This window comes from Brachionichthys hirsutus, chromosome 16 (genome assembly GCF_040956055.1).
Source record: "Brachionichthys hirsutus isolate HB-005 chromosome 16, CSIRO-AGI_Bhir_v1, whole genome shotgun sequence".
Lineage (NCBI taxonomy): Eukaryota > Metazoa > Chordata > Actinopteri > Lophiiformes > Brachionichthyidae > Brachionichthys > Brachionichthys hirsutus.
In genome coordinates this window covers 4,211,683-4,234,588 of record NC_090912.1, presented here as the reverse complement: position 1 = coordinate 4,234,588, position 22,906 = coordinate 4,211,683, and the positions used below count along the sequence as shown (strand labels likewise).

At 44.8% G+C, this 22,906-nt stretch overlaps 3 protein-coding genes across 3 annotated transcripts; all 3 read right to left on the bottom strand.

The window, feature by feature from the left end:
• Nucleotides 1-656: 656 nt before the first annotated feature.
• On the bottom strand, nucleotides 657-2,560 carry mpst (mercaptopyruvate sulfurtransferase). The gene is made up of 2 exons (XM_068749916.1): nucleotides 1,832-2,560; nucleotides 657-1,249 (listed from the first exon to the last, which is right to left on the bottom strand). Exons 1-2 carry the CDS (start codon nucleotides 2,418-2,420, stop codon nucleotides 951-953), a joined length of 888 nt encoding a protein of 295 aa, XP_068606017.1. The 5' UTR covers nucleotides 2,421-2,560; the 3' UTR covers nucleotides 657-950.
• Nucleotides 2,561-3,865: 1,305 nt separating this feature from the next.
• Nucleotides 3,866-7,191, bottom strand: LOC137905757 (carbohydrate sulfotransferase 12-like). The gene is made up of 4 exons (XM_068750015.1): nucleotides 6,798-7,191; nucleotides 6,466-6,618; nucleotides 6,150-6,329; nucleotides 3,866-5,806 (listed from the first exon to the last, which is right to left on the bottom strand). The coding sequence occupies exons 1-4, from the start codon at nucleotides 7,164-7,166 to the stop codon at nucleotides 5,258-5,260; spliced, it is 1,251 nt and encodes a 416-aa protein (XP_068606116.1). The 5' UTR covers nucleotides 7,167-7,191; the 3' UTR covers nucleotides 3,866-5,257.
• Nucleotides 7,192-10,182: 2,991 nt separating this feature from the next.
• On the bottom strand, nucleotides 10,183-19,037 carry card11 (caspase recruitment domain family, member 11). Its single transcript, XM_068749395.1, has 24 exons — nucleotides 18,848-19,037; nucleotides 18,633-18,770; nucleotides 18,356-18,532; nucleotides 17,763-17,911; nucleotides 17,455-17,634; nucleotides 16,893-17,039; nucleotides 16,461-16,586; nucleotides 16,162-16,356; nucleotides 15,904-16,059; nucleotides 15,624-15,693; nucleotides 15,341-15,534; nucleotides 15,097-15,203; nucleotides 14,948-14,988; nucleotides 14,637-14,763; nucleotides 14,157-14,358; nucleotides 13,895-14,021; nucleotides 13,564-13,807; nucleotides 13,125-13,209; nucleotides 12,731-12,826; nucleotides 12,044-12,161; nucleotides 11,528-11,710; nucleotides 11,095-11,216; nucleotides 10,832-10,947; nucleotides 10,183-10,508 (listed from the first exon to the last, which is right to left on the bottom strand). The coding sequence occupies exons 1-24, from the start codon at nucleotides 19,035-19,037 to the stop codon at nucleotides 10,304-10,306; spliced, it is 3,495 nt and encodes a 1,164-aa protein (XP_068605496.1). The 3' UTR covers nucleotides 10,183-10,303.
• Nucleotides 19,038-22,906: the final 3,869 nt, after the last annotated feature.

Genomic DNA, 22,906 nt, shown 5'->3' with positions numbered 1-22,906 from the left:
GGCGCTTCCAGGGACAACCAAAAACACGTCACAGATGGGCGGCCATCTTTGTTATGGCATTCAGGGACTCATGTTTTTGGATAAATCAATTTTTAAAAAATTCAGCTCGTCGACTATAATACATGAGCATTAATTAGTGCCCTTTCCACAGAAAATTCATTTTTTTGGCTTCATTTTAACTAAGATAATTTGTTTTTTTATAACACTTAAAGAAAAGGCGTTTTTCACCATTGTCACTGTTATACAAATTACGCCTGACAGATTTCAATGAAAATCCAGATAATATATGAATATTATGCGTACAGAGTTTCTGTAAAATTTAGCCCTGCAGATTGAGTTTGAAAAAATAGTTTTTAAACAACTAGTTGTCTGTTCTTTTTTGTTTTGTTTTTTGCTCAGTGCTCATTCATTCATTCTGGCTTCTCCAGTTTGTTTTTTACCTAAATAAACTTAACACTAGCTAATGACAAAGTCGGTGGTTGTTTTTTAAAGAAAATATTGTGCGCTGCAATTTTTTCCACACACAGTTATAATTTGTTGTTCAACATGCAATTTTTACCATACATTTTAATATCAGAGACAATATATCAAAACTTTGTCCTACAATGAGCATAAGACTGGAAGGAAAATACAAATGACTTCATCGTCCCATTGACTGGATTGGAGACATCAGGTATTTTAATGTGACATCAGATCAACAGTGACCTCCTTCTGACACAAAACTAGACTTCTAGGACTCAAACTGTTTCACTACCACTGAACCTAAAATAAAGCCAAAATAACAAAGCTAAACAAATTCTCAAGTCAGAATAGTGCAAACCTTTATAATATATGACTATTTCCTATCAAGTTCAAGCTGCATAGCCTACAGTTCAAATTTCTGCCACAACTCATCACAGCCATTTAATTATCATTTAAAATTCCTTCACATGCTCACGTTCACAGCCCTTTTACGGCTTCTTTCCCTCTCCCTCGGAGATGATAAGGTCTGGAGACGCCCTCTTAAACCACTCAGACCAGGAGCCGTCATAAACGCACACCCCAGGGTGGCCGAGCAGGTGAGCAGCTAAAGCAGCGTGACACGCCGTGACCCCGGACCCACAGGAAGCCCAGAGCGGTTTGTCCAGGTCCACTCCTGCCTCTCGGAACAGTTTGGACAGGCCCTCGGTTCCCAATTCCTTTCCAGAGGCATCCAGGAAAGACGTGAACGGCATGTTGATGGCATTGGGGTAATGGCCTGGCAGCGTGTCTGAGAGGGTGAAAGAGAGGCGTGAAATAAACTTTTGGTAATTGGGACATTGTCTTTTGACCAAAAGACACCCGTATTTCACATTTCAGATTTGCAGAGGGGCTGCTTAGTTGTCCAGTAAATATTTTAGTTGTCGTCCATGAGAACGGCCAGGTCGTCATCGTATACGAGAACCGGTTCTCTACTGATTTACCTGCTGGAATCATATAAGCAGACCTAAAGTAGATTACACGTGTTAAAACTAACACAAGCTTTACCATTGCACTGAAAGTAGCTGAAATATATAACTATGTTTGAAAAATAATCCCAATTTCCTTATCAGCTTCAGCAAAATCAACCAAACAGCTATTTTCCCCAACTCTAAAACTACATTACAATAATTAAATAATAATGAATCCAGCCAAGCTGTAGCCTGATTGGCGGTTTCAGCATTATTTACATGCAATAAAGTTGTATTTACTTTACTACATATTTGCCTGAGGAAATAAATAAATATAAAAAACTTCAAACAAGCCTATAATTCCCTCTCGTGTTTGCAGAGAGGAGGTTGCCCCCCCCCCCCCGGAGCCAGATCCTGCTCACCGTCTCTGGGCTCCGGCTCGGTTCCCCTGAACCTCCCTGCCGACCTGGTGTCCACAGTCTGGACCCGCTTGGTTCGGATGTTCTCCGACACGTCCTCGAAGCCTTTTACGCAGGACTGATCCAGGCGCGCCACAAACTCACTGCGCGTCGGCTCGTCGTACTCTGACGTCACCGGGTGGCCGTCAACAAGCCAGTTCTTCAAGCCGCCGTCCAGCACCGACACCAGCCGGTGTCCGAACACCCGGAACATCCACCACACCCGGGGCGCGCTGTACGAGCCGACGTCGCTGGCGTCGTACACGACGACGTGCGTGTCGTGCCCGATGCCCAGCGCGCCGACATGCCGGGAGAAGTGGCCGGACGTCGGCAGCATGTGGTCGAACGCGGAGTTCTGATCGCTGCACGCGTCGATGTCAAAAAACACAGAACCCGGAATGTGCTTCTGCGCAAATTCCGCTTTGGGGTCCCGCTTGGTTTTGGGCAAGTACCACGATGCGTCCAGGACGCGCAGCCGTGGCCCGACGAGGTTCTTTCGGATTGCGTTCGCCAGCCACACGCCGGAGACCACAGCCCGGGTCTGCTCCGCCATGACGAGGCCACGAATACTGGACAATCCTGGTTCCGATCGCTAGAGGGAAATGTCAGTGACCGCAGAGAAATCATCACGGTCTTCTTGTATCCCACAAAAAAGGAGGATGAATGTTTTAAAGCAAGTATTAAAAACTAAATAAACCATCTGTCAGATTCACGTTTATTTATTTTTTTATTTTTCAAACTTTAACTTTTAGCATTCTGTAAGATTTCACATCATAAACAATAACGCTGTCCTGCCATGCCCGTGCGTAAAGATCAGCTTCATTCCATCTCATTGCCGCAGTTCATTAAAAAACTACGTCATTAACTTTGGTTTAAAACGAATTGCATCCCATAAGGTCTGCATCAAATAAAATAAAAATACAGTACATGCTTTAATACAGTTTTTTTTCTATTATGCCTATTCCATTTTCAGAAAAACATTGCACAACCTGCCATATTACCATTTTGGAAACATTTAAGATCACAGAATACATTTATAAATGTATTATTATAAATATATAATTGTTTTTGTCATACATTTTGTCATTCCCAACAGACACACATTATGTGGTTCAGATACAGCATTTTACTTTACATTACAAATGTGAAAAATATACCAGCATCTAATACAGATGTGTATTGTTAAGAAATATTCTTACTGATACACCACAATGATCAATACCAATGCATGTTTATCAGTGTTCTATGAATACCATATAAGGTAAGGTACTCAACATGACCACTTGAAGGCAGTGTAGACGCGTTAAATGGAATGTTGTCACTCTGCTAAACATTTTTCTAAATAAATCATTCCATGAAGCTGCGTTTCTGTTTCCAGTTTGGAGGCTTATGCTGCTGTTAATAATCTCTGATGGGACGGTTTGGTGGCGCAGTCGTCGGTGCTGTCGCCTCGCAACAAGGATTATGGGGTTCAACTCCAATCGGATGTCCTTTAAGGCGGAGGATACTCCGGTTTCCACCCACATAACGACAAGCGTAATTGTTTATCTGCTTTAAAGTTTATGAATTAAGCTTCTGAGCGTCTTTTACAAGCTCAGCTACTTTGGTCACATTTGTTTCAGATCAATCTGAACTGAAATGTCGCAGAGAACGAATAATGAACGAGATGACCTTTGGCCCCCCATCAGCCTGAATGAATCACATGTGTAGTAAACATCCTTGTCTTTGCTCTAATCAGCAACACTTCCTGCTAACGAGTGTTTCCATTTCCTGTTTCCTCCCAATCTTCCTCAATGCCTTCGCGTCGGTCCAACTAGACGCGTCTCCTCTGCAGCCTAGTGTTGAGGTCGCTCCCGAGTCAAAAGACACAGGGCTGGTTGATGTTTAGTTTGACTGTGATTGAAGACGAGCTGGACAGAGTGATTCCATAATACAGTGATGGAATGTACAACCTTTTCGGATATCAGAAAAGTGACTCAAACAGAGACTGCTGGAGTTTCCATCATGCCCCACAACCTTTATTTCCTCTTGCACAAATACCAAATGGTGCATCTGACTAACCGGTACGTTTTCGTTACAGCTTAGTACAAATTGTATTTTCACAGTTTCTTCTTTTGCTTTTAAAGAAAGTGTTCCGTGTGATTAGATATTTTCACTGCCGAAGAACAAAAACTCCTGCAAGAATTTGCGGGTAACATCAGGAAAGTATACAATGCAGAAGAAAACCCAACAACCTTTAATCTTTGTGCATGACTGGTGTGTTTTATTTTCCCTCCTTAACACAGACCTGCTTTTCTGCATGGATATTTAGATCCATGCAGAACACGGAGACCTTGCAGGTCTTGTAAATGATAATCAGACACGATAGACAAGGCTGAGTGTATAAATATACCGCTATGGTCTCGCTGTTTTGTGTTCTACGTAAAAATTAAGTCAGTCTACAAAAATATGTTGTTTTTTTTGCAGTGTAAACTTTTGCAACCAAAGGCACAATTTCTCGTCTTTGTACTTCCTCTTGGTCCACGCCCACGCCAAGACACGATGACGCCCGCCTCGAACCGTGATCTACCCTGGAATGCATACTGCAGCCTCACTAGTGATGGTGCTCGCTGTAAATCGATGCTTTGCTTCATGGTGTGTGCTCAGCTCCGCGCTACAAATCTGTGTCCCATGAATTGTTCTCATGGGAGGGAGAAACCGGGCCACTGCGGTCTCCACGGTTACCGAAAGCAGTTCAGCTCATGCCGCCACGCGCTCATATACTGATGATTAACCATGTTCCCTTCAGAAAAAAGGGTTCTCAAGTTTAAAAAAAACCGCCCATTCCCATGTCATTCCTTACATCTGTAACTTGTTAATGTCGAAGTAATGATGACGACCAACGCTCTAGTGCGACTACACTTAAAAACTACCACTAACGCCTTAAACTAATCACCCAAACGCCCCGCCTGCCGCATCTGTGCCACAACCAACACGCTTCACATTGCATCACAAACAGGAAGGACGGCTCTGTGACATCATTTCAACAAGGTTTCAAAAATCCTGCTACGAACCCTGCGGGACTGTCGCTCGGTCTCGGCAAAGCGGTGACATCACAGGTGACATCAGAGTTGGGAGTGCAGGACAGTTGTCTGGACACCGGTGGCTTCCTATCGGAGCGTTCTCCAAGTTGTGTGCTTCTAGTTTGAACCTTTTGTGATTGGGAGAAGGACAGGAATCATCTGGCGGCAGGTCGGTGTGCTTCGTTCACGCAGTGCACGTCCTTAATAATGAGCACGTTCACAAAACACATCTGGAAACTCCACAACAAGAGAGAGGCGTCACTGTTGACCGTTTTGTGACATAAAAACCCAGGGTGTGTGTGTGTGGGGGGGGTCAGATTTAAATGGGTCACTCATTGAGGACTGAATCTGGTCTGTGGTAGCCAAACAGCCGGAAGTCCGGTTCATACAGCTTGAAGAGTTCTCTCCGCGCAGCGACAGGCACCGTGCTGAACCAATCGGCTTCCCAGCCGCCGGCTGCGAGCGTCCCACTGGAGGTGGGGAACTCCACCACGTTGTCCACCCGCAGCTGGCGTAACAGCTGCTCCGCATCCTCCTCTGCCGTTTCCAGGTGACCCACGAAGTCGTACTGGATCTGGCACGGATGGCAGAGCCGGTACACCTGCTGCCAGTGCTCGTTAAACGGCACCTTCTTCTCCGTCCGAGGGTCCAGGAGGTACTGGACAAAGTGCGAGAAGGAGGGGCGGATACCGGCGCCGAAGGCCTCGTCCACAGTGGAAGGCGGCGTGGGCTGGTTGCCATAGCTGCGCAGCATGACGCGTGCAAAGCGGTGATAGAACTCCTCGTTGGGCGTTTCCAATTTATCCCGGTAGGCGGAGATGAGGCGCAGAAACGGGTCCCGCACAAAAAGAAACTTGGTGTACTTCTTCAGCTTCACCTTCAGTGACAGAATGTTAGAACAGAGAGAGACGATGAACCTCATTATCAGAGCAGCGAGTAGCACGGAGTGCTTCCAGCAAAGATAACAACTGTGTGGGAGGAACAGAGGAAATACAAGTTAGCGGCTGGGATGCTAATTCCGCTAATAATCTGGTGCAAATTAAGCATTTGGCAAAGTAAAAGGATGTTCTAGGAAAGGAGGACTTCCTCCTCAAACTAGGCCGATAAAGGATAAACTAATTCGAAAACTTTGCCGCGCAGACAGGAACACATTTAGGGGGAACTAGAACCGGGGCTGTTCCTACTAGCGTCGTCACGCAGCGCGCAACGTGTCAACGTACCTTCATGAGGTGCTTTGCAAACTTGCCGTAGCGTCTCCAGAATTTGTTGAAAGTAAAGTGCATGCTGCCGTTGTGGACCAGGTTTCGCGGGACGGCCAGCGGGTCCCTCTCCGGAACGCCGTCCCTCAGCAAGCTTTCGCTGAGGACTATCAGGATACGCTTCCAGTTGCTACACGCTACCTGGAGGACGTGGAATCAGACCCAAATCAAGCCTGCATGGTTGAAATCAATCTGAATGAATCGGTCTTTCACGATCGCGAGTATCACAAAACCACATTTAATTTTAGAGCGGTAGAACAACATGGGAGTGAAGTACCTTGGGAACGTAGCAGTAGATGATTCCATGTCGGTCATCCACAATGAGATGATCCAGTTCCTTGTTGGGAATGTCATCAAATGAGCGGTTTCTGCCAGGAAACTCCAGGCTGTCATTGGCGCACATTTCCTGAAGTAGCCGCCGCCGCTGCGCCTGGATGTGCACGAACACACACACACACACACACGCACACCTGTGTTAAAATGAGATTTGCACCGTTCCTACAGCAGCAGAAGAAAAGCACACATGAATGGGATGCAGCCATGATGAACTGACTGTTTATTCCAGAACCTTTCCATTCAGCACAGACCCAACGCGTCTCGGATATTAACCTGTCTCTGGCGGAGCTCTGCCGCCACTGGACTCGGGTGAACCTTCCATTCTTGCCGCGGTATATACCGCTCCGCCGCTTTCTCCGATTGGTTGCTCGTGTCGGCAGGGGCCGGGTCCGTGGGCTCACCGGTTCCGGGCTCGAGGAACTGGTTGACGAAGGCATCGATGTCGGACAGGAAAGAGGGGGTCCGGGAGGTCTGGGGCTGCTGCCGGGGAGGATGGGGGTGCGGGACTTTGGGGCCTGGTGAGATGGGGGTGTGCAAATACAGGTGGGAGGACCCGACGTCATCCCAGTAGATGATGATCAAGAGGATCATGAAAGCCGAGCCAAGGATGATGAAGACGCGAAACATCCTGGACGTTCCCATGGCGACTGTTGCTTGCTACAGGGTCACAATGGCAACAGAGTCATCGTCCAGGAACTCGCTCTCAGCATGGCAATAAATAGATGGCAGCTATAGCTGTGGCCGGATGGAGCTCATCATGATGCCGGTGCACTGCAGGAGCGTAATTGGCCATCTATGGATTAACTCTCACCTCTGCCCCATGTCTGCCCCCCCCCCCCCTGCAGACAGAGGCAAAGCACAAAGACAGAACCAGTTATCTGTGATGTCTCTCAGGGTTTAAAAATCTCCCGTTTCCAAAAAAATCGGATGATAAATGAGCCTTAATGTGACCGAGCATCGTAAACGTAACGGAGCCCCGAGACAGATGAGCAGACAAAGCAGCCAAGAATAAGGCGAAAGGTCAAACACAATAATAAAACCTGCTCTTTAGACCACCTCTGATGTCTTGCTTATGTTTAAGTTCTTCGTATTCACAGAATAGAACGACGCTAACATAAAATTAAGAGGGAAATATTTTCCTGGCTCCCGTTATAAAACCTAGAGCAAAGTAGACAGGTCTGAGAGTTTGTTGGCTTCGCGGCTTTGATGAGGCATGAACTGAATTCCTACCTCGCCTCTCTGGGAGGACTGAACTTCACACTCCCTGCAGTAAAATGAGAAGTGGCTGTCAAATATCTGCATGCCAGAGAGCTCGAGATGTCAGACAGTGCTACCTTTTCATTGCACAAGCGTCCCGCTGTACTGTACTCAAAGCAGGCTTCCTATGGATTGTGGTGCAGCAACAGCCCACTTTAATACCCGGGCACCTCTAAGTAATAGAAGCCTCTGTGTTAGCAACCTTTGAATGAGGGCCAATCGCAAATATTTGACAGGCCTCACCAAGATAAACGCTTCGAGTACTCAAAACACACTGAAGCTTGAATTGGACAAAATGAAAGGGATAAAAAAAAAAAAAAAAGGAATAGAAGACAAATATGGCCTCTGATCCACCTCATCGCAATCAGAATTCATATCTGTTGGGCAAAACGTAATCTTCCTCCTCCTCTCTAAACCGCTCATAAATCACAGGACATCACATTTCCATTTCCATCTCGCCTCTAAATTCGGAGCTCTCTTGCCAGAGTCTGCACATTATTTCCTCTTTCATGGAGCTAAGAGGAGGTCACAGACATGGAAAATCACCATCCCCCCCCCCAGACACTTCTTCCACTCCAGTAAATGTACCGCCTCTCTGCTCAGTCCTAAATGAGACGCATCAGTATTTCCATTTTGCCTGAATTTACACTCCGACACACATTTAACGCCCTTCTAAATTCATTTGACTTTTTTTTTTTTTTTTTACTTAAATAGCAAAGAAACATGGAATCATTAAATTCTCCAACATCAACCCGAGGCTGTGCCAGTCCATGAGGAGAAGGATTACTATTGTAATCGATTATGATCTGAGGCAGACTGATTACTTAGAGATTTAACATTAAAAAAATTAATTGGGGGGGGCGTGGCTTTGGTTACATGTCATCATGTGATTGATGTACAAAACATTATCTTACATTTTCATATGAAACTAATGAAAACAAATGACAGTGTTCATCCATCAGACCAGGAGAAATCAAACCATGATCATTATTATTATTATTAGCATGAAATAGTTTTGCTCACTATGCTCCCGGCTCGTCCACGTTGATGTTTACACCCACGTCGGCGCCGGCTCCAGTCCAGCCCGAGAAGATCCAGCCCGGCGGGAGACCGATAAATAAATCACCGGTCTGTCCGCAGCCGTCGGCGGAAGCCTCGCCGGACACAAAGCAGCCTTTGATGGGAACGTTTTGTCTCTTGCGCTTCCGACGTTCGTTAAAGCGTCCGCCTCGCCTGGCCGCTCGTTTCTACGTGGACGTGATGTAAAGTAGCGGAGCGGCGTCGGCGTCAAACATGCAAACATCGTCCTGCTGCTTGGAGCTGGATTCTTTCTTTACTCTCAATGCGTGCCGTTAATTAAAAGAGACAATAAGTTAAATAATAATAATAATACATTCTCACCTCTTTCCCAGCGCCGCGTCAGCTGCGTGTGATGAGAGGAGAGCCTCTCTCTCTTTTGATGATGAACGAGAGCACGCGAAGCAACGCGAGAGTTTGAAGCTGGGGGGGGGGGGGGGGTTCTGCAGCGTGAACTCGTGAGAGGGAGATAAATCCGCTTTTCTGGGTCAGCTTCAGCGTAATATGGTTTTACTGTGGGATGATTTATTAGGACAGTCTGTTCTCTTCCTGCTTCAGCCCCACAGGGCCCGTGTGTTGGAAATAAACCCCAACTCAGGGAATGAATGCAAGGGTCTCTAGAATGTAAAAGGCTGCATGAAACACAGCGAGCAGCTTCAAATGTAAAATGTTTATTTATTCATAACACTTTTCTTTTTCAAGGCTGTTGAGATTTGCTTACACTAAACACTTTGAAATAAGGAAATCCCCTTTTGGTTAATTTGCCCACAGCAATATTTTATTAAAATAATAAATTAAGACGTAGCAATTGGGAAAAAATCGGTGTTCCTCTGGTTTGCATCACCGGTACCTGCGATGGAATACAGTACATGAAAAATGATGATCAGCGCTTTGAGACCTTGTGTCCCCTGCTTCCTAATGTGGTACAAATGTGTAACGTTGTTTCATCCGTTCATCCTCTGGAGCCGTGCTGGAGCCTATCCCAGCAGTCAACGGGCGAGAGGCGGGGGTACACCCTGGACAAGCCGCCACTTCATCGTGGGGCCACAAACAGACAGACATTATATTCAATTCAAGGTTTACTTCTGTTATGTGGCATTCCAAACACAATCAGTCTGTACAAAATGCAACAGAAGGTCCTGTCGGCTGTAAATCAAGATTGTATTTGATTTTAGGTGAAAATCAACTTCGACCACTAGAAGACAGTATAATCAAGATGAAGGTCAACACAATGTTATATTAAAAATAGACCCTTTTTGGAGTAATATGTTTTATTTTTTGGAATCCATGTATAGGAATAAATTTACAAAGTATTTAAGGCATTTATTTTAAATCTATAACTGACAGTCGGAGCATAAATACAATAATACGCACACAAGTATGAACTACGTGGTGTCTTCTGCTCAGCTACACAGTTATTTTAAGTCCTGTAGGAGCGTCTGCGTCTATAGGAGGTCCTGCTCCACCCAGACCGTCTTCTTCTGCTCCTCCAGGATTCTGTCTTTGACGACCCTGATCAGGTCGTCCACGCCCGCCCAGGTCTCGGGCTCCAGGCTGGCGTAGAGGCAGGGGATGCTCTCCAACTCCTTCTCTTTAGCTCGACACAACCTCACAAACTCTTCCTCTGACTCCACGCGCAGAGGCAACTTCCTGTGTGGACAGGAAACAGGAAGGAAGCAGCTCTATGGTGGTGAGTGTGGTCATGTTTAGAAGCCAGTATCGCTTTGCAACAGTGGTTTGTGTACTCCTGTTGTGATTCTCAGAAGGATTACACCCACAGTAACTGCATTGTGTATGATTTTTTTTCCCTTTAAAGGTGCAGTGCAAAAGGAAACACATTAAACCAGCAAATCTAATGATGTAAGGGGTTAAGTTCACAACTATTACCTGCAAACAAAACATGCATGTGGAAAAAGAGTCAGGCTGTGGGTGGGAAGCAGTGGGTAGAATTGTGAGTGGTTTGTTAGGCCTACCGTAACTTCTTGACATTTTTCTCACAGATCTTTACATAAATGATGATTGGGTAGATTTCTCTACGCAGCAGGTGTTTGACGCAACTCAGCTCAGCCTCCAGCAGGCAGTGTTTGGCCTGGAGGAAGAACAAAAAAAACAGGCTTCACAAACAGATAATAGACCCATCCTGCATGCAAGAAAACATCATGCGCCTCGCACAGTAAACATATATGTTTAAAGTAAGTAATATTTTTCATAATGACACACACACACACACAGATACCTTAGCGGTAACAGCCTCTATGTTTTCTCTGGTGATGCATTCAAATGTTGCTTGTTTCTCTTTGTAGTGAATAAAGGGCTCCGCGTTCTGTTTCAGGTGAAACTCTTCTTTGGAGAGGATGTCTAAGCAATAAAATACACAATCAAGTCTCTGTGGGCTCAGATCATTCACATAACCAGAACTCAACTTAATAAGGTGCAGAAACATCCCACTGTGTAAAACATCCCAAATTTCTTTTTTAGAAATAGGAGATTTGAACTGCTCTACATATGGAACCAATCAAAGGATCAATGACACAATACATCATCCAGCCGGCCGTCGCTCTGTTTACACCCCAGAACAATACCTGACCTGCTTTCTAAGAGTGGCTTGATATTATCTCCTGATGCCTCTTGTTTCGCTATAGCTCTTCCTTCCCATCCCATACGCTGACCTGGTTTGCAGATGTTAAAGTCCATGGCTCCCCCCATGTTGAGTATTTTCTGGATCAGTGTTTTGGCTAGAACGGTGGGACTGAAGAGGACCGGTCTTCTCCTCTGGCTCCGCTGGGGAGTGACATGACTGTAGGGAATCAGGTTCAAACTCCTGCTCAGCTCACTATCTGGGTCAGCAGCATCTGTTTACACACACACACACACACACACATAAAGAGCCATCGTGCACCGCTGCAGAAGGAAGGAGTAGCCTGAACCTCGACGAACATTTAACTTCTTTAGTTTGTTGTTCTTCTAAAAGACAATAATGATGCATAGACAGCTCACATATCACCTGACTATTTGACTTTCTCACTTTCACTTCAAATTTTTAGTGCATATACCTTCATTTTGCACTGATACGTCCTGTAAAAAAGGACGTATCACAACTCCCATATGAACTTCAATCAATTTTTCCTTTTCTTCTAGCTAATTGTGGAGGTTTCAGACGGTTCCACTGAATCATTTCTACTCACCTTCTGGCCTGAGAGTCTCAAAGCCTTGAATGGGTAGCGGTGTGCTGCCGGAGTTGACGATCCTCACCCGCTCACTGCTGTTCATTCGCTTGTATTTGATATCCACCCTGCTGACAAACTACAGACACAAACTCAGCGGCTGCTTATCTGCACTGCTTTGTCCAGTAATAAAGGAAAAGAAAATGCCTTCCAGCTGCAGGACTATGAAATATCATCACTAATTCCAAGTGAAGAGATTGTGGGTTTTGACAATTACCTGCTCAGTGTGAATATTTCTAATAGTTTTTGTATTTTTTTTTTTTTTTTAATACAGTGGAGCCTCGGTTCTCGGACATGAGTCCGTAACACTGTTTGAAAACCGATTTGTTCAAAAACCAAATCTATATTTCTCACCTGTCTTTGTTTGGATCCATGGCGGAGAGCTCAAAAGAACAAATGCAAAAACACACACAGGAAGTGAAAGACTTGCACCGTGGCAGGTCGACTCAAACTGAACCTACTCGGGACAACTCCGCCTTCGTTCGCGTGTCTTCGGTTCGCCTCGGCTCCACTCGTGTGTTCAAAGTCCGAAACCGAGTCGTTGGAGAACCGAGGTTCCACTATACTTTGAGCACACAATAGGAATCTACAGTAAAGTAGTAAGTTGTAAAAATGACACCACATATAGGTGTGTTTGAACTTTGCTACCTGTAGGATCTGAGTGAGGAACATGCCAGCTCTGGACAAACGTGGGCTGGATTTCGGATCAGGAGAGGGGCTGATTTCCTCTGGCTGTAAACTGACCTACACAGGGCAAATACACACACCTTACATACACACAGTAGCAGTGTGCGTGACAGCTACAGAGCAACAGCGCACCATGTTGTCATAGACAATGAAAAAAAACATGGGTTAACAGGTACGTAAATGCATCATCAATCAGATCACGAGATTAATATGACGTTTCTGCTGAAAGTGAATCAGTGCTATTAATCTTATTCTATATAATCGCATGGAGATCTGTTGCTTTATAAATGCTTTATGTGTGTGTTGTTGTTGTTATGCTGAACAAGAGAGAATAACAGCTCATGAAGATTCTTACCCGACTGTTACGGTGACTTTCATTTTCTTCTTTCCCCCCTCGACACACTAACTTCTGTATCTTAACCAATAGCAGCTGCTTGGCCCTGAAAACACACACACGCACACACACACACACACACACACTCGCGCTCTCAAAGTCATGATTTTTACGCATTTGCAGAAGTAGAAATTGTTACATCATTGAATAATTCCTCCAACTTCTGTGTAACAACAGCAGATTGCAGTCTTCACATGAAGACGTGATGAAAGGATGTTAAAACCCGAATATAGTGCTGTAAACTTTGCATAGTTGCTTAACTGTTGCAAACGATCCTGCAGTCCTAGAGTAGAAAATGCACAGCACTCTGCTCAGTATTCAACATCATGCTGGGTTTGTGCAGATTTCATGAGGTTTTGTCTGACTCTCGGTTTTTTAACGTCGCCGTTCTTCTCCGTACCGTGTGTTGCTGGGTACGGTGCCGTGATCGGCGAGGTCAGAGCTGGTGTAGGGGTCGACGCGAGCGCATAGCCATTCACTGCGGCCCTGGGGCCTGGTGTCCAGCACGTGCACCACTTCATCACATCGCACACTCAGAGAGCAGCTGTCTGATTGGCTGGAGATGTTGAGGTTGACCCGTATGTAGAAGGAGTCGCCAGAAGTCAGCACGCCCTCGGACAAGTCCCTCTGAAGGCGACGGAAGGCTGCAGCAAGCACACACACACACACACATGAATTTATGTAGACATTAAATGTGTATTGCACCAGCTATACCAATGAACCCAAATTACAGTCAATGTTGCTTCGATAGTGGAGCTTGACCGGCCCAGAGCAGTGCTGCAGCGTCCAATAGGCTTCCTCCTGAGTGCTAGTATCCAATGGAATGCTTTGGTTCTCCCCACGTATGCATCCCTCGAGCTGGTCGTCCAGGAAACACAGGAGACAGACGAAGCATTCATGTTTGAGGTGTGTCTAATGCTTGCTAAAAGCTGTCTACTCATTAAAGCTAATTGGGTTTGAACGCGTGAACCTTTCAATGAGCAAGCTACGTACCAGCAGCAGATGCTGGCCTTCTCGTAGCCCCGCCTTCTCAGCTAAAGAGCCTGATTGGACGGATGAGACGAAAATCCCTCTGTCGTTGCCACCAGCCAGCGTGATGTCCTTCAGCAGGTTGTCGCCCAGCAGCGACAGCTCCTGCACTGCGTTCAGGGAGGAGCGGATCCTCGAGAAGGAGGACAGGGATGGCCGGAAGGGCCTGCATGCGGACGGTCAAACACAAATTCAGACAAACACACTGTTAATGGCATTTACACCAGTTTGATTCATTACTTTACACCAAATAAAGATCTCGTTGGCACTTTTGGTTTCGACATTTTTCTTTGAGCTCATTTGTGAAAACTCCCAAAGACAATTTCCTCATTTTCTTTATTCATCTTGACGATGCTATTTTGGCTATCGCACACGTGGGATGTTTTTGCATGTAAACATCACTAGTAATGATGCTTGTGCTATTTGTCTGTGCTTCTCTTGTACCTTTCCAGAGAGAATTTCCTGAAGATATTGTTGACCTGCTCCAGATCATACGTGTCTAGCCCTTCTGACTGATGGGAGGAGGAGGAGGAGGAGTGGACCGAAGGAGGGCCGAAGGGTACTTCATCCTCTTAGAAGAGACAACAAGAATGATATACTGAATATATCATCACTGTGTGTGTGAGAATATAGATCATAGATCATGTACCAACAAAGAGATGCCAATGAAAACAGAACTTTAATGGAAGTAAAGGAAGTAAAAAAAGAAAAAATAATCAGTATAGTTTTAGTCAATGTCTAAATGTATACCTTACCAAATTCCATTTCCATGTTATCACTATCAAGGTCGGAGTGGCTGAAAGAGACATAAACAAGCATACTTGATGAATCAATAACAAATCATGACAAACCAGCCCTTTAAAGGATTAACAACTAAAAAATGCCCTCCTGTGGCTGCGACTACCTGCGGGGTTGGAACTCATGATCCTTCTCCCTTGTTCTGCGGTAAAGCGAGGCTTTCTCTGGTGGCTCCGCAAGGATGGATTGGATGCTGTCGTGACGGTAACACAGCTGTAGATTTTGGAAAAGTTCAGAGGTGAACTCGAATATGTTGAGTCAAGCCAAAAAATATCGGAGTTTGGGAATCAGCATTTCTACGTGTATGACTTATTAGCATAAAGAACGCTGGAAGAGCGAGTAGCCCTCACCATATTTGGCCTGTTGGGCTGTTCCACCACATTGAAGGGGACTGGCGAGGGGGATGGGGAGAAGGAGGAAGATAGCGGGTGAGCTAAGGAAGGCAATTGCACAGGTGACATTGGGAAACTGGGACAGACAGATAGGGAGCGGTTGCTGGTGTGGGAGTTTGGAGTCTGGACATCTCCTCCGTTGCCCAACGGAACTGAAAATCAGAGACAAATGTGGCTGAACGTGCAGAAATGTCAAGGTGAAATAGACCGTGTGCATGAAACAAGCATGGCGGCGAGATACCTGCAGGTAGATTCAGCTCTGAGTGGATGTGAAGGTCTTTAGGTGCCCAAACTGGAGACTTCACTCGGTTCTAAAACATCAAACAAATATCTCTTAGTTACTGTTAAAAAGATTTCACTTACAAGTTGCTAATCAAATTTCTTACAGTTGGATTTTGGACAGCACGGTTGGATTTTGTGAACATTCTCGAGGGAAATTGTTAAATACCTTGATAAATGTGGGGTCTGACCTTTACAAATAAAGTAATAAACGTATTTGTAAGTAGTAAACAGTGGCTGACCCCTGCTTTGACAATGGGTCTGCGTTTGAGGCGGGGCTTCTCGGCCAAGTCTTTATCTTCCGGCGACTCGTCACTGGACCATCCTGATTGGCCCTGGATGGGTTTAAACTCCGCCCCCTGAGAGATAATGGTCAGAGGCGGGCCCCCAGGCAAACTCTGCATAAGCAAAAGTAAAAACGAACGCCGACGATGACAGAATATGTTAGCCGTGAGCATTTACACATTACACTTCCGTCTCTTCACTAGATTGTGTCTGACCTGGTCTGAAACGGCGTCCTTGGACATGCGTCTCACGCGGGACTCCAAGGCGACCAGTTTGACCTCTTTGTGTACGAGCTCGATATGGAGTTCGTCGCTCTTCTCCTCCAGTTCGCGAATCAGCTTGCGATATTTGTCTTTGGCAACAAGACTCTGCGAAAACTGGTGCTGCGCGTCGTCTCTGGCTCGGAAGGCCTATTGCATTGTGGGAGGAAAAGTGAGGAGCAAACCAAATGCATGCACCTATGGGCAAAAATGCAAGACTGAGAGAAATGTGTAGGTATTCTGCGAGGCCTCACCTGGTCCCGCTCTTTCTCCACCTCCTCGAGCTGGATGGTGACGGTGCCGATGCGGTTGCGGTACATTTCACAGTCCTTTTGCAGCGTGGAGCTCTTTAGCTCCAGCTCCTCCTTCTCCTCCAGGTACTAAAACAAACACACAAGAGGTGTTATTTATAAATCTTTTTTCTTTTTTTTAATAAAGGGAGATACAGGAAGAGAAACACAAAGGGAGAGAGAAGAAGAAAGGCGTGGTTACAGAAAGAGAAAGGCCTGAAATGGGGGAGGGTTTCTGCTCAGAGTGTGTCTCACTGATGGACTCATGGGGTTTAGACTCGGTTGTCTTTTTCCATTTAGCAAATTCAAAGAGCATCAATCATCAAGACCACTTATCAATCTTCCATGTCCAGCTTCGGCGTGTTCGTTCCGGTGTCTGCGGAGATGCTCTGTCACCTTATCTCGAAGTTCCTCTGCCTGTCTAACTTCTTCGTGGAGGTTGTAGAGACGGTTGACCAGATCCTGTCGGTCCTCCAATGCTTCCTGTCTGTCATGCTCCAAAATATCAAGGATGGCTTTGTCTGACTCGGGGAGGGGTCCAGGCTGTTAACAACACAAACGTTGTTAAGAATGAAACCTGTGAAAACTGGCGACTGGGTGATCTGTATTGATCATCTCACTGCAACAGACACACAAAGGGAATCAACCGTCCAATCGATGAAGCCCTTTAGCTTCAGCTCAATATTTTTGGTTTCCTATTTCGGTTCACTGTCTCGCAGAGGAGCTGCAGAAATACAGACCAGGGAACCCTACGATGCATTTAGCAGCAAACGTTAATTAGCTTTATTGGCGGCGAGACCAAAACAGAGCTTAAAGAGCCCAAATATCAGACTGACATTCATTAACCAGTCAACAGCAATCAATGTGAATGGATTTGTTTCTGTCTGACGTGCTAACTCTTTAGATATAAAGAGTTCTAAAGGGCTACCTCTGCAGTAACAGAGGTCACAGGGGTCACCTGTATGATGGACTGTAGCTCCTGTAGTTTGATCTTGAGCATTTCGTTCTCTCTTTCCAGCTCAAAGATCTGCTCTCTCTTTGGCCGGTTCTCAATGTCGTTCTTCAGCTTGAGACTCTGCCTCCTCTCCATCCTACACTCTTCCTCCAGCTTGTTCAGCCGGTGCTTCAGCTGATCTATCTGTTCACAACAATCAAAGTGTGAACAAACAATTCCTCAAAAACCGTTGCCGTTTTACAATTAATTATAAATTCTTACATGTTTTTTTGTAAAATAAAATCGAATAATAATGCGTTTCATTGAAGTACCTCCAGCTGCAAGTCCCGGCTCCTCATCACAGCCATGTTCTTCTCCTCGCTGAGCGCCGCGTACCTCATGGCCAGTTTGTAGTTTTCATCTTTGAGTCTCAGCAGCTCATCGCTGTAGGTGTTTCTCTCTTCTCTCAACTTGCTGTATCCTATAGAACCAACCACAGCCATTTATATTTATAGTACTACAAGAGTGTGTTGTCCAGGACTGATAAATGGAAAAACCCTGCAGTTGTCAGCTTTAGCCGTCATTTGAAAACACATAATAGTTTCATGGAAACTGATTGAGCAATCACGGTTAATACGTTGTTTTGTTTTGGTTATTATTTGAAGCTTTCAGTCATTTCTTAAATGGCTGCGCATCTGTTTACTGAAAGATATTTCCCACAACAAGTATCTGAAATATTACACGAATACAGATCTTTAACACGTAGCCAGGAAGCAGCGGCGGTAAAGATGATTTGAGCTACTGTACATCTATTAGCACTTTAAATGTTCTCTTATTGACATACTGCAGCACAGAAGCACGGATAGAGAGACTCTTGCATGTGAAAACAGAAAGCGCGTCTCAAATAAAAACATGTATTTCCTACTTTGCTGGATGGCCTGAAGCTCCTGATTGGCCAGTCTTAGCTTCTTCTGCTCGTCCTCCAGGGTGCAGTTTTTCCTGCTGAGCTCAGCCTGCTGCAGCGTCTTGACTTTATGCTGCTGCTGCAGCTTCATCACTTCATTCATCAGGAACTGGGTCAGACCCTCATGACCCTCCTTGACTGCAGCGTGGAAAACAAACATGATGACAAAGAGCATAAAGTTTGTGTATATAAACTTTGTGTGTCCATTCATGTGTCTATCCGAGGGTGTGGGTCTCACCTACAATGGTGGAGAAGCGCCGTGTGGGTTCCTTCCCTGTAACCAGCTTGTACAGGTCAGGGTATGAAAATTCCAGACTCTCCAGAAATGCCACGTAGCCCCGCTCTCCTTTATTGTGGAGAATGTCCAGCAGGCGGCCTTGACAGAGGAGTAACGGCCATATTTAAGTTGTAACTTTCACCATTCCCAAAATGCCCACACTTCTCTCGACCTACTCGTGCGGTTTGCTTTGGACACCAGCAGCATGGAGTGGAGGATCTCGTCCTCATCCTGCTCATCCAGGACTTTGCACTGGCGGAGGTATGGGGTGATCTTTGCCGGCGAGATGGTGCAGCACAACTCATGACGTTTGCACTCCACTTTGTCCCAAAGAGCCTCGACGTCATCGGCAGCACCATTTTCCATGTCTTACACTCTGAAAGGTTGTAAAAAAACAATGTCGAAGAGCTGCTCGCTACAAGAGGGATAAAAGCTATTACCTGTGCATGCCTGGGTGTAATTATGAACGTGTTCTGACTACAGTAAAATACACTGAGGCACACTGTCAAAGAAGGAGGCATCTGTGATTAGGTTCTAACGGATTTCTCCTCCTAATGTTCAGAAGTTGGCACAGAAAGTAGAAATAAGGATATCCTTTCTTTTGGGTTCTGAAGATTCACAAGCTGACATCATGTTAGAAACAAAGGAAGATATACCTGATAAAAAAATATATATAATATAATGATGTACAGTATAATTGAGTCACGTAGTGATGATGTCACCAGGAAGCGCAAGTAATTATTCAGTCCTTCAAAACAAGTTCTTTAGAGGCAGGCAACCGTGACAGGCATGTAGGGACGAGCACAAGCGAGACAAAGCACGATCACTATGATCGCCACTCTATCTCATAATGTAAGTCAGGTGCGTGGCTCAAAGGCGTGACTGATTTGGCAGCTATAATGATTGTGTAAGCAATGATATCTGCAAAACATCCTTTTCATGCCACATGAATGGCAGAACAAAGTGGGGACTTGGTCCCACGCACTCGTCGCCTCGTCTGTGTCCTTTTACGAGCTATAACCAACAGACTTCTTTCCGTTCACCTCTCCTGCTTTATCTTTTCTAGAGAGAGAGTTCATTCCTTTTTCCTCTGACTCCCACTTGATTTCCTCTCTCTCTCTCTCGATCATTTCACTCGCTCTCGTGCAACAATCGGCACAGTTGCACACAGGGTCCGTTTATCGCTGGGATTTGCATGGAGGTGTTAATAACCTACGATCCTGCTTTGCAGTCCACATTTAGGGAAGTCTGCAGCCATTGTTCATGTCAGCACACATGTAAAAATGTATGCAATCATAATGCACATTAATATATACACATTCGGCATTGGATGCAACATTGGTGCGCTACTTTTCAGACACGGCCCAAGCCATGATTATGAAGCTCGTATTTATTACCGGTATGTGCAATCTGTATTTTCTTTTAAAGACACAGTGGATAATAAAACTGCTGGCACTCACACAAATACACACGCATGCACTCATGCCGATGTGCACAGTGCACACGCACACACACACACACACACACTCATGGACCCCTTTCGCAACCACATATAAGCTTCTTTTTCTCTCTTCTCTTATTCTGGAGTTCATTTCAGAGAAAGCTTATCCTTGCTTCCTCCTTTTCGCAGCAGATGTGAGCGGTAGCTCTCTTCCTGTGTTCAGTTTCTGTCCACTCATTTGGATTCTTTCATTTGTAGTAATGTGGTCAGGGGACTTGTGTGTGTGTGTGTGTGTCACCCCTAAACTAGTTCCCTCCCTTTTCAGCACCTGCAGACTTAAAGAGAGAAATGAAACAAACATTTTGCAGGACCACCATGCTCTGTCTTTATGTCTGTTTTACCATGATTCTTATTTACAGGGCAAACAGGTATCCAAATCCTTGCAACTGTAAGATTGTGTTCCAAACTTTGGCATTTCCCTTTCGGAGAAGTCAAACTTAATGTAAAAATAATAATAATTCTACTCTACCAATAGTTCTCTTTGCAGCTGCTGTTGATAATTTATCCTGTTTTATGCATCTGCTGACTCTGCTCATTTAAACCAGCAGTCAGCAGACTTCTCGTATTCGATGTAACTTTAGGTAGACATGTTTTGTGAGAGTTCTGGAATGAACATACGGTTTGTTTCAATATAAACACAGTCCAGACCGGTGAGCCATAAGATCTCCAGAGGGGCTGGGTCCAATTACTGTTAGTGCACCAGACTGGGATTGGCTGGGAAGCTCACTAATAGACAGACGTGATTGGTTCAGGGTGTGCTGCAAAATTACAAAGCCTCCATTGTTGGCCGGAAAAGATGAAGAAAGTAGAAATTGGATATGTGTCCAGAGAGAGGAGCGATATGGAGCTCCTGCTCCTCTAGAGGAGCGAGACGGAGCTCCTGCTCCTCTAGAGGCTGGTAACGCAGTGTGTCTCTTGCAATAACTAAGAACTAAGATCTTACTATAGTATCAGAAATGTTTTTCATGCCTTTGACTCCCTATAAGATTAGACATTTGCCTCAAAGTGTGGCCGACTGTCAAGTGCGATTTATACTATGGAAAAGGTGTGTTATTTCTCACGGTCTGTCTGATGATGGAAACAGAGGAGAGATTTCGACTTCTTTAAAACACCCAATGAAGAGTCAGATTTCAGAAGCAATCCGATCCATGCACTGTAACCATGTGTCTGTAATCGGCTTCTCCCATAATATTCCACATCCGTCCTGACAGGATTTCATTGTGTTATTCTGCACCTGGTGCATGGAATGTTTGATGATGCCAGATATGACCTCCATCGATGACAGAAGTGAAGCCTTCATTCAGTCACTTTTACAAGCCGTGACGACAAACAAGGCAAACGCGCACCTCCTGGCTTCACGGGCTGACTTTGGTTTAAAGGCGCCGGCTGTTAGTTATTTAGATTCTAGACGACTATTAAGGCGTTCGAGCATTTTCTATCGTTGCCGTCCAGGATAGGTCGAGTGGGCGTCACAATACGCAATTCTCATTCACAATTTTTTTACATCCAAGATGACAATCCTGATCGATTTTTTTCTGACATATATCCTCGTTCCACACGCACGTGGTTTTTGTTTTGTTTTGTTGTTTCAGCGTTTTTGAGGCATTTTGACCTACCTGACCCAGCGGCAGGAAAAGTTGGTCCAAAGAATGGAGCGCAGATTAAAGGTGCGATATCCTGTTTCGTTTTCGCCTGTTTTTTTTTTTTTTTTTTTTTTTTATCACGAAAACGGTTGTATAATCATTAATCCCCCAGAAGCTCAAGTTGTCTCCATTTATCCGAGAGAGAGAGATTGGACTTGTGAACCGAAGTGCGCAGGTGAGCTGTGGCTGCGACGCACCGCCTGGCAGAGAGAGAGAGAGAGAGAGAGAGAGAGAGAGAGAGAGAGAGAGAGAGAGAGAGAGAGAGAGAGACAGAGAGAGAGACGGTGTGAACTCGGATGGAAATAACAAATTGAATGCGGAGAAGTGAGGAAAAGAGAGCCGCCTATGATCTGCCTCAGATTGTGCAGTTTAATTCTCATTTAACGGATTCTATGTTTGACGCTGGTCAGAGATGCTTCATTATCATGGAATAGGATAGTTGCAGGCTACAGAGGAAACACCGTGTTCTGAGTTCCAATCCTGTTTTTTTTTCTGTTTGGGATTTAAATGTTCTCTCTGGATGGGTACCAATGTTCCCTCTAATATTTCATGCGTCTGAGCAAACCCACAAACTCCCTGAGCAGTCCCCTTGGACAACTTTGAGCAACATCATAATAATACATTTTATTTTAAACGCACTTTACATTTGAAAGCAAATCTCAAAGTGCACAATAGTATGAAAATAAATAATATAAAAACAAGCGATAAAAATCAACAAATAAAAGAGATAAAATCAACAAGCAAAGGATGTGTGTACTGATCTTTACACACGTTTGTGTGTTTGTGTTTAGTTTGAAAACTAAAAAAAAGAAGTAAACGTGAGTGTAAATAAAAGTGAATCAGAAAGATGGTTTATTTACTTTTCCTACTTGGTTTAAAACATTCATCCTCCTTTTTTGTGGGATACAAGAAGACCATAATGATTTCTGTGCTCTCCATATCTGACAGTTTATGTTACCAATCAGGTAAAACAATGTTATGCATTAACATTTATTACTTTTTACACATTTTGCTGATAAAAATAAAGTTGTTAATTAAAGTTTCAATATCTTTGATATCTTTATATCAAATATTTGATATAAACATATCTA

Coding starts and splice junctions, on each gene's coding strand:
- LOC137905757 (XM_068750015.1), bottom strand. CDS start 7,166: ATGGGAACGTCCAGGATGTTTCGCGTCTTCATCATCCTTGGCTCGGCT. Junction 6,619..6,797: donor CAGAGCTCCGCCAGAGACAG/GTTAATATCCGA, acceptor GTGCACATCCAG/GCGCAGCGGCGGCGGCTACT. Junction 5,807..6,149: donor TTGCAAAGCACCTCATGAAG/GTACGTTGACAC, acceptor CTGTCACTGAAG/GTGAAGCTGAAGAAGTACAC.
- card11 (XM_068749395.1), bottom strand. CDS start 19,037: ATGGAAAATGGTGCTGCCGATGACGTCGAGGCTCTTTGGGACAAAGTG. Junction 17,912..18,355: donor GCTTCAGGCCATCCAGCAAA/GTAGGAAATACA, acceptor TTGGTTCTATAG/GATACAGCAAGTTGAGAGAA. Junction 17,635..17,762: donor GCCGGGACTTGCAGCTGGAG/GTACTTCAATGA, acceptor TGTTGTGAACAG/ATAGATCAGCTGAAGCACCG.
- mpst (XM_068749916.1), bottom strand. CDS start 2,420: ATGGCGGAGCAGACCCGGGCTGTGGTCTCCGGCGTGTGGCTGGCGAAC. Junction 1,250..1,831: donor CGAGCCGGAGCCCAGAGACG/GTGAGCAGGATC, acceptor TCACCCTCTCAG/ACACGCTGCCAGGCCATTAC.